This window comes from Salvia hispanica, chromosome 4, assembly GCF_029641045.1.
Source record: "Salvia hispanica isolate PSC_SH4W2 chromosome 4, Shi_PSC_v1, whole genome shotgun sequence".
Taxonomy (NCBI): Eukaryota; Viridiplantae; Streptophyta; class Magnoliopsida; order Lamiales; family Lamiaceae; genus Salvia; species Salvia hispanica.
The window spans coordinates 30,516,228-30,531,401 of record NC_142695.1 but is presented as its reverse complement, the minus strand read 5'-3'; the positions used below and the strand labels follow the sequence as shown (position 1 = coordinate 30,531,401).

The 15,174-nt window shown below is 36.6% G+C and overlaps 2 protein-coding genes and 1 pseudogene across 3 annotated transcripts; all 3 read right to left on the bottom strand.

Moving 5' to 3' along the window:
• Window positions 1-10: 10 nt before the first annotated feature.
• On the bottom strand, window positions 11-4,404 carry LOC125196112 (DEAD-box ATP-dependent RNA helicase 15-like; annotated as a pseudogene). Its single transcript, XR_016128865.1, has 12 exons — window positions 4,310-4,404; window positions 4,083-4,205; window positions 3,340-3,440; window positions 2,585-2,757; window positions 2,211-2,447; window positions 2,014-2,146; window positions 1,543-1,599; window positions 1,266-1,450; window positions 1,016-1,160; window positions 859-942; window positions 713-776; window positions 11-294 (listed from the first exon to the last, which is right to left on the bottom strand). The product of XR_016128865.1 is annotated as a DEAD-box ATP-dependent RNA helicase 15-like (transcript).
• Window positions 4,405-8,869: 4,465 nt separating this feature from the next.
• Window positions 8,870-11,108, bottom strand: LOC148928424 (uncharacterized). Its single transcript, XM_089056672.1, has 4 exons — window positions 10,632-11,108; window positions 10,226-10,462; window positions 9,880-10,101; window positions 8,870-9,412 (listed from the first exon to the last, which is right to left on the bottom strand). The coding sequence occupies exons 1-4, from the start codon at window positions 11,106-11,108 to the stop codon at window positions 8,870-8,872; spliced, it is 1,479 nt and encodes a 492-aa protein (XP_088912798.1).
• Window positions 11,109-12,050: 942 nt separating this feature from the next.
• On the bottom strand, window positions 12,051-12,578 carry LOC148928423 (uncharacterized). Its single transcript, XM_089056671.1, has one exon. The coding sequence runs from the start codon at window positions 12,576-12,578 to the stop codon at window positions 12,051-12,053; it is 528 nt and encodes a 175-aa protein (XP_088912797.1).
• Between the last annotated feature and the right edge of the window lie 2,596 nt (window positions 12,579-15,174).

Here is a 15,174-nt window from a genome sequence, read left to right as displayed (position 1 = left end):
AAAATTCTCATTACATGTAAATAAATTGAATGCACCATTAATCCATCGTGAACAAAATCCAAGCGCAACATACAGAAAAAAGATTAGTACTGATACTGCTAATGCTACAACAGAATCTACACAATTAAGTATTGATTACCCTCAAAAGATTACGGGAAACCAATCACAGTCGCTCTCGAAATTACACTAACATCCTTCTTCATAGTACAGTTACGACCACCAGAGTGTCGACAATCTAACTGGAACTATTCTGCAAAACCGTCTCCTTAAAAAGATTGAGCAATTAAGCCGGCACTGGATGAAACAAATAAAACAAAGTAAGAAAAGTGCAATGGATTAAATGGTTCAAATCAAAGAAAGAATGAATGAATATGAATGAATGCCAGATGACAATACAATTAGTGAATATAGCAATTTCGATATATTATGTCTACATTTACAAGCTAGATCTCCAATTTGTGTAACATGATGCAGTCACTATGAACAAAATCACCCTTGAGAGACTAATATCAAACCTAAATTCAAGGTCACAAACTTATGATATATCTACTCAAGGAGTTGGCAACATATCCACCAGTAAGTGAAAAAATGCATTTGATCATGTTAAGAGTTAATTAGAAGTCCTACTGATATACATTAAAACAGAAGGCACAGTGGGACAACAAAAGGAATAGCATATGATTAAAAAATATAGAGTAAGATGAAGGCATACTGTATGTAGCAGTATCAATTTGTTCAGGGAGCTCCTTTATATCAACTTCAAACCTCTCTTGAACCTATTCCATAAAAAAAGCACATTTCAAACCCAGAAGCTCTAGGAACCCATGGAAGTTGGGGAACGGTATGTTCTTATCATACCTGATTGAGAACATCAGAATCTGATGCGGATGATACAAATGTAATAGCAAGTCCTTTGATACCAAATCGACCAGCTCGGCCCACCTGTAGTAGCAGCAAATTCAATAAGGTGATCGGGTCCACAATAATGTTAGTGAAGTCTTAGAGATGGACATACCCTGTGCAAGTAGGTATCTGCAGAATCAGGCATATCATAATTTATGACAATGTTTACACGCTCGATGTCAATTCCTCTTCCAACTAAATCAGTTGCAACTAAGATTCTCTTCAAACCCTCTTTAAAACCTTTGTAACGTGTTAACCTGAAAGGGGAAGCACAGAAATCTATGATCAAATTCCATGTAAGAAAAATTAGGACAAAAAATATGTAATTGCAAGTCTGTTTTGGTATTAAAAAATAAACTTGCCTTTCTTCCTGCGACATTCCAGAGTGTATGCATATAGATGGAAAGTTGCACTCTACAAGTAACTTGTTTAGTTCGGCTGCCCGACTGACACTTTTAACAAAAATGACAACCTGGTTGAAATCCAGGGCATCAAGAAGGTCATTTAACTTCCTGTTCTTTTCCATATCTGTCAGCTTGATGTAATGCTGGAAAATAAACAAAAGAAACATATTTAAAAATTCCATTAAGAGGGGCAACGATTAACATATATGCTCCATAACTATGCAAGTCACTGCACCTGTACAAGCCCATGGAGAGTCAATTTTGCCTCATCATCCACATAAATTTCCATTGGCTGCGAAAAGAGGAGTGCACACAAAGTTGTACATAAGTAGTGGAAAAAGTAAAGAGTAAGCAGGGTACCAACCAAAATTACATAGACTACATGTACAATCAGTGTAAGTTGTGCAGTATCTAATGGTGGCCTCATTATCTCATCATATTGGTTTATAGGGTTGAATGATGTGTCCATTTAACATATAAGTGATAACAACCATAGCAGCAAATGCTTGAACTATCTGCTCATCTGATTGGATTTAGGATTCAAGGATGTCCAATTACATTCAGTAACAAGAACCCAAATTCTTTAAAATGCACGTGCCTCAACCACCACCAATTCCCAGAGGCAACTAAAATCACAAAACATTAAATAGTGCTGCCCGAATAGAGGTAAGTTATATATCTGAAGAATAAGGTTAAAGAAAATTACATCTTGCATGAACTTCTTGCAAATAGGGCGGATCTCTTTACTCAGAGTAGCTGAAAACATCATCACTTGCTTATCATGTGGGGTCATCTTGAAAATCTCTTGAACATCTCTTCTCATGTCCGATAAAAAGTCACTATTTCAGTATGATATCATAGTCACTATTCTAGAACTTAGTATAACTCAATATAAAAACAAACATACCAAGTGACTCGAGCATCTTATCACACTCATCAAGAATGAAATGCCCTCACATTTTTTAAACAAAGATCCTTATCTCTAGCAAGAGACAATATCCTTCCAGGTGTTCCGACAACAATATGGGGGCATTCATTTTTCAATAAATCCTTGTGGGTCTTAATGTTGACACCACCATAGAACACAGCAACTTTTAGATCGGACAAATAGGTACTAAATCGCTGAAACTCATTGCAAATCTGCCAAAAATAAGTGATTTGAAAATTAGGGAGTTTGACTTCAGCATCGAGATATGAATCTACATGTGTTCACAGATATAAATAATAATGTGCCAAACTCGATGTCAAAAAACATGAATATGCATTCTCATAGTTACCTGATATGCTAGCCCTCTTGTATGGCAGAGAACAAGGGCAGCTACTTGGCCGGAAACAGGTTCAATCTGTTGTAAGGTAGAGAGAACAAAGACCGCAGTTTTTCCCATCCCAGACTTCGCTTGACAAATGACATCCATTCCCAGGATAGCTTGAGGTATACATTCATGTTGCACTGAGAAGTACGTACAAGGAAAATCCGAACGAATCCTCAATTAGTTAAGATGTTCTTCATGAGTCGTGTAACTGAAAGTGGTGAACTAGACCAATTTTCTGATGGAAATCAAGACAGTTAGATTATGTTTTACCTGAAAAAGAAAAATAAACATATGGTCTGTCAGCTACAAAAATTCTAATGTAAATATAATCTTCAATGGTATATATAAGGTACAAAGATTATATGCGCATAATATATTTACAAGAATTTTCCATTAAGGACAACTGGAAAAGGAAGTCACAAACTGCAACAAGAAAAAACTTAAAGCAGAAACCAAAGCATTGGGTTGTTATGGAGGATTAAAAGTGATTAACCCTGCAATGCCCTATGTTAAGAAATTATTTTCAAATGCATGGGTAAAATGTGTAAAAAAGTATTCGAGATGTTATCTTGATGCTTTGAAATGTGGATTTTTTGGTCGACCAACCAGGTCAAAGGTAAGATAATTTTGGTGAACCGTTCGGTGCAAAACATACCAGTGCTCCAAAAGCTAATCAAGGTCATGTTTTTCATCTTCATACAATGGACAAAGTGTTCTACCTTCTGATGGATGTTCAAACCCTGAATCCACAATAGCTCGAAGAAGCTCTGGCTTCAACAAAAAATCTCTGAAACCCGAGCTATGAATTCCCACATAACCCCTGCATTGACCAAAAGGATACATATAACAAAACACAGTAAGAAAGTCATAAAATGATTAAAATTATCAGTTACAATGCAAGGAACGAGTAAAATAAGGGCAGACGAGGACGGAAATATATAACATCCCCCCCCCCCCAACCACCACCGACCAGACATCAGGGCAGACGTGAAAGGAAATATATAACACCCCACCACCACCAACCAGACATAAGTTCAAGTTATTAGATACTGTGCAGAGACACATACACAGAGACTCTGTTTATTTCCTAAATAGATGTACGGAGCTACTGAAATCATCAAAGAATGCAGAATCATCAAAAAGCTACAAACTCTACAGAGCCAATCTTGCGAAACATAAGTACGAAATCTCAACCGACTGTCTATCACTGGATTCACTACATTTAATACATCAGTTAGGAAATGCAACTAAGGAGTTTCTGAAAGCTCTAGTTTCAAAATTCTCAAATCTCCCTCAAACAGCGACTCAATTCGACGTGCAATATTAACAACCTCCTTCACAAACTAGTAAAGCTTCGAAAGTTATGCAGTTACAGATTCAACAACCATTATTCAGCAAAAACAGCTCCTACTCAACCAAAACAGGAATCAAACATTCAAATCAGCGTAAAAATAGCAATTACTTTTTGACGGTTTCTCCAGCGGGCTTGCCGTTGACGGAGTCGGGAGCTTTCTCGTCTTCTTCCTCATAGTCAAAAAGCTCTTCCTCGTACACTTCGTTGTCTTTTACTTCGCCCATCTTTCCACTGTTATCACACACCCTCCATTCTTAGCTCCAATTTAGGAATTCAATTCCAATTATCATCCAGAAAATTAAGAGACGAATTTCATTTGCGAATTCGATGCATACCTTGAACTTGAGATTTGAGAAAAGGAAGAGTGCACTGGAAAATGGGGGAGAGATAAACCCTAGGGATTTCGAGGTTTTAAATTTGTAAAACAAAGTTAGTGGAGAAAAATAATGAAATACGAATCCTATTTTTATGGTATTAATAAAAATAAAATACGGAGTATGAATGAATTAAATTAGTTGAATATAAAAGTATAAAATTAATAAAAGTATACAAGCATAAAATTTATTTACTTAAAACAATAGAAGTATTAAATTAATTATTAGTAAAAAATATTTAATGACTGGCATAGAAAAAAAATAGACTAAACAGAGAAAGAATTCATAATAAAACTAATACTTCCTCCGTCCATAAAAAATAGTCTTTTAATGAGTATTAATTGATAAAGTAAGAGTGAAGATGAGAAAAAATAGATAGAGTAAGAGATGTGAGGAAAAAATGGATAAAGTATAAGTAAGAGAGAGGGGAAAAAGTAAGAAAAGTATGATCGAGAAACTTTCTGTTTTTAGAAATGAGACTATTTTTCGTAGACATACCAAAATGGCCAAATTGGGCTATTTTTCGTGGACGAAGGGAGTTCTATTTCGTATATTTTTCAGATAGACTAGTTTGGTAGTTCGCATGAAAAGTTAAATGTGGTGGTTGCACTGACATCTCTAATTTAAAGTTTTAGAGAGTTTTTTTTTAATTTGGATTTCATGCATCGCATTTCAGTGAACTCATTATTCCGTTGGTTCCACTAGTTTTTCACTAGTTTTTCCTCAATCTTTATTCTACACATTTCCATAGGGTTCCACTTTACCAACTTTCAAGTTCCACTTTAACACATTATTTTCAAGTTCCACTTTTAACTCATTAATTCCGTTGTTCCGTCATATGTCACTGTTGGTTTATCCACCGCCAAGGTCAACCAGGACAAAATTGAGGATTAGCCCATCAAAACTCCAATATATTTATCGTTATAACATAATAATGCCAAAATGGCACGAACATAAGCTTAATTTGAAATTGATTGGTCTAATTTTAATTTATTATTGTTTATGTTATAGTTGATCAAGATAAAATACTTCTTTTCCAACTATTATTGAGTTAAGTCATGAAACTTTACTGATGAAAATTTTGATTACATAGGTTTATTTTCAAAAGCTTTTTGGTCCGAATAGCTCGATAGAACCCGAAATTTGGTGAATTAAGGTTAAGGTTGAAAATTTATAACCCGAAAAATCTATAACTCAAATAGTTTGAAAATCCGAATGATTGGCTTGAACTCTAATAAATTAGCTGACATCCCTACTAATATATATCTACTCATCATCATTGATTTTAATTATATTGTGCTTAGTTAATTAGTACTACTAAATAGATCAATCAACTATAATTTATAGTTCATTTCAATCAATAAATTTAATTGTAATAATTTTTTTTTAAGGATGAGATGACAATAGTGGATGATTTCATATATAAATACATATTTTAGATTTAGATTATTGGCAATTATTTGCTTTGGATATATAATTATTATTTTATATATGTTTATTATTATATTGATATCTCGTTGATTCAAACTTTTGTTAATTATTTCAATTGTTATTATGCACATCTATCAATATTATTATAAGTGTAATAAAGAGTGAATTTCATCGTTAGTCTCTAACTTTTTGGGTTGTGACACCATTGACCTTTAACAAAAAGAGGATTCTAACATTAAATATAACTACGAATAAAGTTCCTAGCCACCTTTCAAATGAAAATGCCCAAATATCTTGAAGGGTATTTTTGACAATTCCTAAACTCGCTGACATATGAATTCTGTCATATTTTTGTCATCAACTTCTAATGTGATTTCCTACAAGTTCTAGTGCTTCATACGTGATTAAAGTTTTGTCAATATTTGTACTGAAAAAAACTTCTTATATCCCTCTATTTCTAGTTAGTGGTCAAAATATACTAGTTATATCATGTAGGAAATTTATTGAGAAACAACAAAAAATATGGAAAAGTGAAGTTATTTATGCAATAAAATCTGAATCAATAATATTGATACGCTGGGCTTTTGCACTGTTTTAAGTCCTTTATTTGGTTCGTTTTGAGTGTTAAAGTTGCATACACGTCCATTAATGATAACCTGACACGAATCCGCATGAAATTAATTGGTTTAGGTCAAAGCTTATTGGGTTCGTGTCCTTATCGGATCGACCCGTTAAGAACACAAAAATTCCGTATCGTGTCATGTTCGTGTTGGGTTCGGGTTACCCGTTAAGAAGTAATATTATAATATTATTAATTTTTAGTATTTTAAAAATGATATTTTTTTTTGTTGGATTTGATTGGATTTTGTTACTAAGCATCTATTGATGTTATTGTTCAAAAGATCAGATTGTATAATCAAATTTTAGGTTTTTAATTAGACTCTTAAAGACAAGGTTCTGTAACTTTTGTTAATCAAAAGAAGAGGCAAGGATCCCCTGTAGCAAAATGCACAGCAGGGGATGTTGTGCTCATCTACACCCTCCATTAATTTTATACACTTAGATTATTTTCATTTATTTACATTATGTGTGGTATGGATGAGCACAACATCCCTCCCCTGCCGTGCATTTTGCCACAGCAGGGGATCCATGCCCAAAAATTAGTTATTTTCGGATTCTTATCGTGTTATCAGATCGTGTTGTTATAGTGTCATGCCATGTTGACCCAATGTGGTTCGTGTCGTTAATGAGTTTGTGTTGTGTTCGAGTTTGAGGATAGCAGGTCGGGTTCGTGTTCGGGTTTGAGGTTTCCTTAATAGGTCATGCTCGTGTTTGTCCTTATTGGGTCGTGTTGTGCCGTTAACAGGTTGATCCGATAACGACCCAATACGCACGATTTGCTACCCCTAACATATACTCCCTTCGTCCCACAAAAGATGTCATACTTGTGGGACAATACGAGATTTTAGGAGGCTTTATTTTGGGTGTAGATGGAAAGAGAAAATATAATATTTATATTATTATGAGATAGAACTTTTTTTTCTAAAAATGGAAATGTGACATCTTTAGTGAGACAAACTAAAAAGGAAGTGAGACATCTTTTATGGGACGAAGGGAGTATCAATTCTAATCTCTCAAATTTTGCATCTAACTTATATATAAACCAATGAAAGTTGTAACCAATTATCATTTACAAGTTCAGAAATAATTAAAGTAAAATGAGTTTGAACATTAAACGGTAAAACAAATGAGTGAATTATTTGCGATTCTTTAAATTGTAAGACTTTTACTATAGATGGATAAACTAAAAAATAAAATAAAGCAAAACATATTCAATCTAAAAAACTAGACAATACTCGGAGAATTAATCTTGGCTTTGCTTAATATTCTTTAAATTATCCAATCAATTGCTTTCACTCTGCAAGAGTAAAATTACAAAATCCTAATGCAACGTTAAGAAATATTTTAGACCTCCTAAAAACGGACCTAGAGATCAAAACCCAACATGTAGGCAAGGGCCACACATCTAGAAAATGAATCGCGCAGCTCACACGAAAATCTCGGCATTGGCCCGCTAGCTGGCTCTGTACCACTGCACGGCATGTGCCGGAAGTTGTTGGCTCCACACGCAACCTATGCCATCAGAATGGTTCGCGCGACACTGTTTGCTCACACGCAACCTATGCGACCATCTCTTCCTTTTATAGACTCCAGGTTTGAGCATTTTCATCTTTTATCCCTTTTAACACTATTTTACTTCAAAACTTAAAAACCTTTTAACCATATCAAAATTTTTAAAAATTACTGTAAATTGATCAAAATAAGATGATATTAACCCTAACGTATTATATAAATACTGAGTGTTTGTTTGGTAGAGATGTTAAGATATCAGAATTAATATACAAATTTGGATAAGAATTTAGTGTTATTGTTTGGTAGGTTAGATAAAATATAAAAAATAAATAATAAAAGTGGTTGATAGATTGGACTGAATTATAGATAAGATTTGCAATGACATTTTTTGTCCTTATAGTTATATGAAATTTTATAATTAAATGTTTTTTCAATTTATTTAGTTAATTAATATTTTGTAATTAGATGTCAAGAAACAAATTTTGACAATTTACCAATCATGAATTCATCAAATTTCAAGTGTCTTACCATTTTATTCATTAATTAGTGTTTAATTATTGTTAATTCTAATTATATTTTAATTATTTGACCACAGATATTTGGAGATAGATTAGTGAAGATGAGTTTTTTTTTTTTTTTATATATATATCTAAAACGCCCAAAGTGGGCGGGAGGTTAGGCTGACCCCCAACCCGTGAATAAATCAAAATATAATGTTCCAAAAGCAAGAACATGAAGGAGAAACAGATTGGAGCTCCCACAAGCCGGGATGCTCCATGCTATCAAAACTAAACTAGTAGCCAAATGAACAAAAAGAAGAAATAAACAAAGTAGAACTATCAAAAAATCAGGATCAATCCACATCTCTGTGTTGGAAACGGAAGTTAGGATATCCTAGCTGGTCCATCCTAACAAGCGCCTTCAGGCATCGAGGCGCAGAGACAGAATCATAATATGTCATAGTAGGGGTCTGAACCCCCTACCTGCAAGAAAGTCGGCAGCGCGGTTTCCTTCTCCGTAGATGTGTGAGAATCGAACATGCCGCTGAGATGTCATCCTCCGGATCAAAGCCATATGATGTCTAAAATCGGCAGAACTAGGCCGTCCAGATGTGAGTAAAGTAACCAGAGCCGCAGAGTCAAGCTCTATCCAAATGTGTGTAGATAACTCCATGGCCATCTCTAAGCCTCGAATGAGAGCCATAAGCTCCGCCTCAAAGCTCGAAGATGCATCCACCGGAGAACAGAAGGACCGCAGAAGGCCTCCATCAGTACCACGAACCAATCCTCCTTCTCCCGCCTCCAAAGTCGCTGAGGAGAAGGCACCATCTGTATTCAGCTTCACCCAAGGGGCATCGGGGGGATGCCAAAGGACCATGAGTGATCGCAGAACATGCTGTCTGGAAGAAGAAGGCATGAAATCCACCAACGTCGAGCAACCCCTCCAATGTAACGGGGTGATCTTGCCGGCCAACACGAACATATGTAGATGATGAGTGACCTACCAAATAACATGAGTGTGACGGAAAGGGCAACCACGGAACAATAAAACTAATGTGCATGGCAGGAGCCCTAGAGAAAGAGGACATCCGCCAGTGACCTAGTCTAAGAGCAATATCGGTGCGCGTGTGAATCGGTGTGTGCGAGGGGGGGAGGGAACCAGGCATTGAAATACTCCCACACAGAAATCGCCGACTGACTCGAAAGAAAGACATGACTAAAAGACTCAAGAGAAGGAGACCGACAACACTGACACCTAGACGCTAACTCAATACCCCGATGCTGCAACTTCTCATCCACCGGTAACCTACCATACAACAACCTCCAAATAAAAATCGAGATGGTGGGGGTCAGCCCCTCGTTCCAAATCAGTCCCAAAATTTCATACTTCGGCAGTCTCGTCCGGATGCTCTCCCAGGCAGAGGTCATAGAGAACTCGCCATGGCTAGTCAGACTCCAACGCCTCACATCCTTCGCCCCCACCTCGATCGGCATGGCTCTGATCTGATCGGTCTTGTCGAGAGGTACGCCAAACCCGAAATACAAGTCATGCAGCATATCCTCATCCCATGCATGCTCATGCCAGTATGGTGCAACGGCCTGAGATTGAGTAGGATCATATCCCAGGACGTACAGACTCTTGATGGAGCTCGCCCCAAGCCAGACGTCATCCCAGAAGCTGATCTTCCCCTTACCCAAGGACCAACGAATATAATCATGCATAAATGACCAAATACGACGCAAACGACGCCAAGTAGGACTATCATGTGACCAACATGCATATGTATGAAAATGACAAGGAAGTATACTGTACTTCTGGGTCATGAACTGGGCCCAGAGAGAATCCTGCGCAAGGAGCCTCCACCACAGCTTGAACCCAAAAGCCACTGCTACCTCCCGAAATCGGCGAATGCCCAAACCCCCCTCCGCCACAGGAAGACAAATCTGTTTCCACGAGATCCAATGTAGCTTTCTCTTCTCCCCTACCCCAAAAATATCTGGCGAGAATCCGCTCCAACTCATCAAGAAACCCAACCAGCGGACTCATAATCTGTAAAATATGAAGTGGGATAGCTGCCAGTGTGACGATGGGACCAAGTGTGTATCTTGTCCAACATCCGTTGTCTGAGTGGCAAAAGATGATCAGCTCTTCTCGCCCCTCTAAATATCGGTACTCCCAGGTATGTAAAGGGCATCTCTCCTCGCTGGAAGCCACCAACTTCCTCCATTGACGCAAACTCCATATGCTCATCAACCAAATAAAAGTGTGTCTTCCCATTATTCACCATCTGACCGGACACTGCAATATAATGGTTCAAGTACCCCACCATCTTCTCCATCGCCTCCCTGTGAGCTCGGGTAAAGATGATGATGTCATCAGCATAAGAAAGGTGAGTGATGATCGGTGCCTTCTTGCGACATCTGTATATCATCTCCTTATCCCCCTTGATCAACCTATCCAGACATCTCGATAGGTAGTCAACTGCAAGCACAAAAAGGGAAGGTGATAATGGATCCCCCTGCCTCAACCCCCTAGAGGATTGAAAGAAACCTGTCGGGCCACCATTCACCAAGACCGAAAACCAGCATGACGAAATACATCTACTAATCATTCCCACCCAAGCCGGTGAGAACCCCATCTTCTCAAGTATCTTCAGCAAAAAAGGCCACTGTACTCTATCATATGCCTTCGCCATATCTAGCTTGAGAGCTAGGTTAGGCGATCTACCTCAGCTATTGAGCTCCTTCCCCAAATCATGTATCAGCTCTTGGGCAAGTAAGGCATTATCACTAAGTAACCGCCCCTGAATAAAACCACTCTGATTCGGTGCAATGACGAGGGGTAGTAGAGGTGCAAGTCTAGATGCCAAGATCTTTGTGATGATCTTATTCGTGACATTGCAGAGACTTATCGGCCTATAATCCCCCCCACGTGACTGGATCTGGCGTCTTCGGTATGAGAATAATCATAGCCGCTGTGAAGCTCCGAGGCATGAAAGCCCCACTGAAAAAGTCCCCAACTGCTGCAATCACATCGCCCCCTACAATGTCCCGACAATGCTTGAAGAACAAAGAGGTGAACCCATCCGGTCCCGATACGCTATCCCCACTAATCCCAAAGACTGTCTCCCAAACTTCCTTCTCCTGTGGTGCCAAGCACAATGCCACTTGGTCCACTGATTCTGGAAGGCTGTGAATAAGTGTCAAATCTGGCTGCTCAAGGAATCCAACATCAGACGTCAAGAGCTGTTGGAAGAAGGTTTCCGCAGAGTCCCTAATCACCGTCTCCTTTGTCAAGATCTGCCCTCCTGCCTCAATACTGTGTATCCTCGACTTGACTCTCTTTTGCTTGACCCAGCCATGAAAAAACTTAGAATTCCTCTCTCCATCCGCTGCCCATCTAATAGCCGTCTTCTGCCTCCAAAACTCCTCTTCTATCTTTGTCACAACTGTGAGCTCCGCCGAGGCCTTGTTCAAGTTGGCCCTGTGTGCTGGTGTAGGTGTGTTGTCAAACATCATCTGAGCGTGTAGGACTGCCTCCTCGGCCGCCTTTAGGTTCTGATGTATATTTCCAAAAACTGCTCTGTTCCACACCTTTAAGAACTTCTTAATTCTAATAAGCTTGAGCTGGAGGTTCATCATACCATTGTAACCTGTTCCTGCCTCCCAACTCTCGCAATCTCGGTCTTGTAGGTCTCATGCCTCACCCACATGTTCTGAAATCTGAAAGCCGGCCTTGTGGTCTGAACAGAGAATTGACACTGCACAAGTAAGGGAGCATGATCAGAGCTGAATCTCGCTAAGTGGGTCACTCTGGTCGTCGCAAACACCGATGTCCAATGCTCCCCGATCAAGATCCTATCCAACCTCTCCCAAAGCCCTGCCCTGTACCATGTAAACATTGGCCCATCGAACCCCAGATCAATCAACTGGCAATCAACTATAGTATCTGCAAACTCCATCATATCTCTGTATCTGTTTGTATCACTTCCTTGTCTCTCTTCATTATTAAGGAATATGTTGAAGTCACCTCCCACTAGCCACGGTCCCCCCTCCACAGCCAGGGAGATGTCCCCAAGCTTTTCCCATAGCTCCTGTCTCGTCTCGCTCGTGTGTCTGCCATAAACGATAGAAATGTGGAGCGGGAAAGGGAAAATGGCAGTCATGACTTTGACATGTAGGACTTGTCTCGAGTCATCAACCACCTCCACCGTCCAATCCCATGAGCTAAAAATCTAGATATGCCCGCTCATTAGTGAAGATGAGTTGATTCTGAACAAATTGTTCATCAGCAATAATGGTTTAATTATCGATCAAACTGCCAAATTCTTAATTACTCCCTCCGCCAGCCATTAGGAGTTCCAATCACTTTTGCGCACTCGTTTTATAAAAATGATAATAAATAGTTAAAGTGGAGAAATAGTAATGTAAGAGAGAGAATAATGTTGAGAAGAGTCTTCTTAATATTATTATCTCCCTTTCTTAACCATTTATCCACTTTAACTATTTAATATTAATTATCATTTTTTATAAACGAGTGCGCAAAAGTGACTGAAATTCCTAATGACAGACGGAGGAGGAAGTACTAATTAACGTAGAGATCAAACTTCATGTCAAGTACATAATGTATTATGGGTTATAGGGAAGTGATCAATTGCTAACTAATTAGCAATCCCAAACTAAGATTAAATCTTAACCATTAGATTAGAAGATCTAGTGGTTGAAATAATGCCACATGGATTATATTTTTAATTAAAAAAATTAATAAATAAAATTAGAGGGTATTAATGTCAATTCTCTTTCATTAAAATCATCTTAAAACTTTAAATTTACGTAACTCTCTCGATTAAATTATTGTTTCGCAAAAAATATATCAAATTAAAGATAATTTTATAAGGATTCCAACGAGATCTCAATTGCATATGTTCCGACGACGTTCGGATGATGAAATTTGATATTTTTTATTTTAGTTTTCGTAAATGTTGATAACCAGATTTTTATCAACAAATACATCAAAAAATCTCAATAAAACCATGTAAAAATCTCAATAAATATGTGTTGATATTTTCTTGTACTAGTGTTGATATTCTTATGTCATATTGTTGATATTTGTAATACACTATGTTGATATAAAAAAACATTCACGAAAATTATCATATGATAACATAATGACGATATTACCATTTTGTTGATATTTTGTCTACTATTTATTGAGATTCGTAAGATTTAATCTCATCCACTCATTTTAAAATCTAAGGGTGGAGATTTAGTCTTGATTTTGGACTAGGGTGCTATAAGCATTAGAATATGACCCACGGATATATATATATATAGAGTTGTGATCAATGTCGAACCAATTTTAAAGACCGAACTAGAGACCAAATCTGGGCCACTAGATCTACTTTTTTTGATGAGATGTGCTGCTGTGAAAATTTTTTCGTCTTCATTACTAGCCCATTTTACTTCATTGTATAGGTTTATTACTTCATTCTGTACGTAATACCTTGAAACTACAACATGTTTTTACTTGTTTCCAGTAAGTTTTGAAATGATTCAACATATGCTTCATTCAAATTCATTGACGTGGGTTTTTGCTTGATTAACATTTAAAAATGCAATTTTTTCAAGTGAGTTTATTACTTCATTCAGAAACGTTATTACTTCATTGGATAAGATTTTTACTTCATTGGATAAGATTTTTACTTCATTCCAGTAGGACTTCAAATGCTTCTACACATACTTCATTCCAATAATTTATTACATTATTCCATGTGTTTATTAAACCATATTAGCGTCATAGCGGTGGTGATAGATATTGTAGAGAGAAAGAACGGCATGCGACGGCGAAACCACATTTACGTGCTGGAATGAAGTAAAAACCTACTAGAATGAAGTAAAAACCTACTAGAATGAAGTAATATATCCTGTAACGAAGTTAAATCTTCGTAACATGTTAGTATGACTTATTTACTTTTGGATGAATTAAAATAGGCTCGTGATGAAGGCGAAAATAATTTATAAATTTCTATATCTTATCCATAAAAAACTAGATCTAAAAGCCCTAATTTGGTAGGGTTCGGTGGTTCGGTCTTTAAGAGTGGATTTGTGGATAATGAGACCCTATATATATATATATATATAGGGTTGTGATCAATGTCGAACCCTTCTTAAAGACCGAACTAGAGACCAAATTTGGGCCACTCATTTTTCTTTATCTTATGGTTGTGATTAATTTAGAATTAATTTAATATTTTAATAAATAAAAACGTTTTTAATTTATTTTTTTTAACTTTTTTTTAATTTTAAAAAAAATTATTTTTTTAAAATTTTTTTTAAAATTTTTTAAAATTTTATTTTATATATTTTTTTAATTTTTTAAAATTTTCTTATTTTTAATTTTTTTTTAGAAATATTTTTTATTCGATAAAAACTTGCCGGAGTAAATAATGAACTATATTCACTACATAATGAACTAAATGAATGTATGTTATGAAATAATTTTTCGCATTCATTATATACTGAATTTACTTCAACTGAAAGATAATTATGTCATAACACATTGTGAAGTAATAAAATAATAAAATGAAGTAATAAACTAATGAAATGAAGTAGTAAACTAATGAAATGAAGTAGTAAACTAATGAAATGAAGTAATAACATAACTGAATGAAGTAATAAACTAACGGAATGAAGTAATAGCATGACTGAATGAAGTAATAAACTAACAGAATGAAGTACTAAACTAATAGAATGAAGTAATAA

Coding starts and splice junctions, on each gene's coding strand:
- LOC148928423 (XM_089056671.1), bottom strand. CDS start 12,578: ATGACTGCCATTTTCCCTTTCCCGCTCCACATTTCTATCGTTTATGGC.
- LOC148928424 (XM_089056672.1), bottom strand. CDS start 11,108: ATGGCGAAGGCATATGATAGAGTACAGTGGCCTTTTTTGCTGAAGATA. Junction 10,463..10,631: donor AGTTTGCGTCAATGGAGGAA/GTTGGTGGCTTC, acceptor CATATTTTACAG/ATTATGAGTCCGCTGGTTGG. Junction 9,413..9,879: donor TCGAGGTGGGGGCGAAGGAT/GTGAGGCGTTGG, acceptor GTTATTTGGTAG/GTCACTCATCATCTACATAT.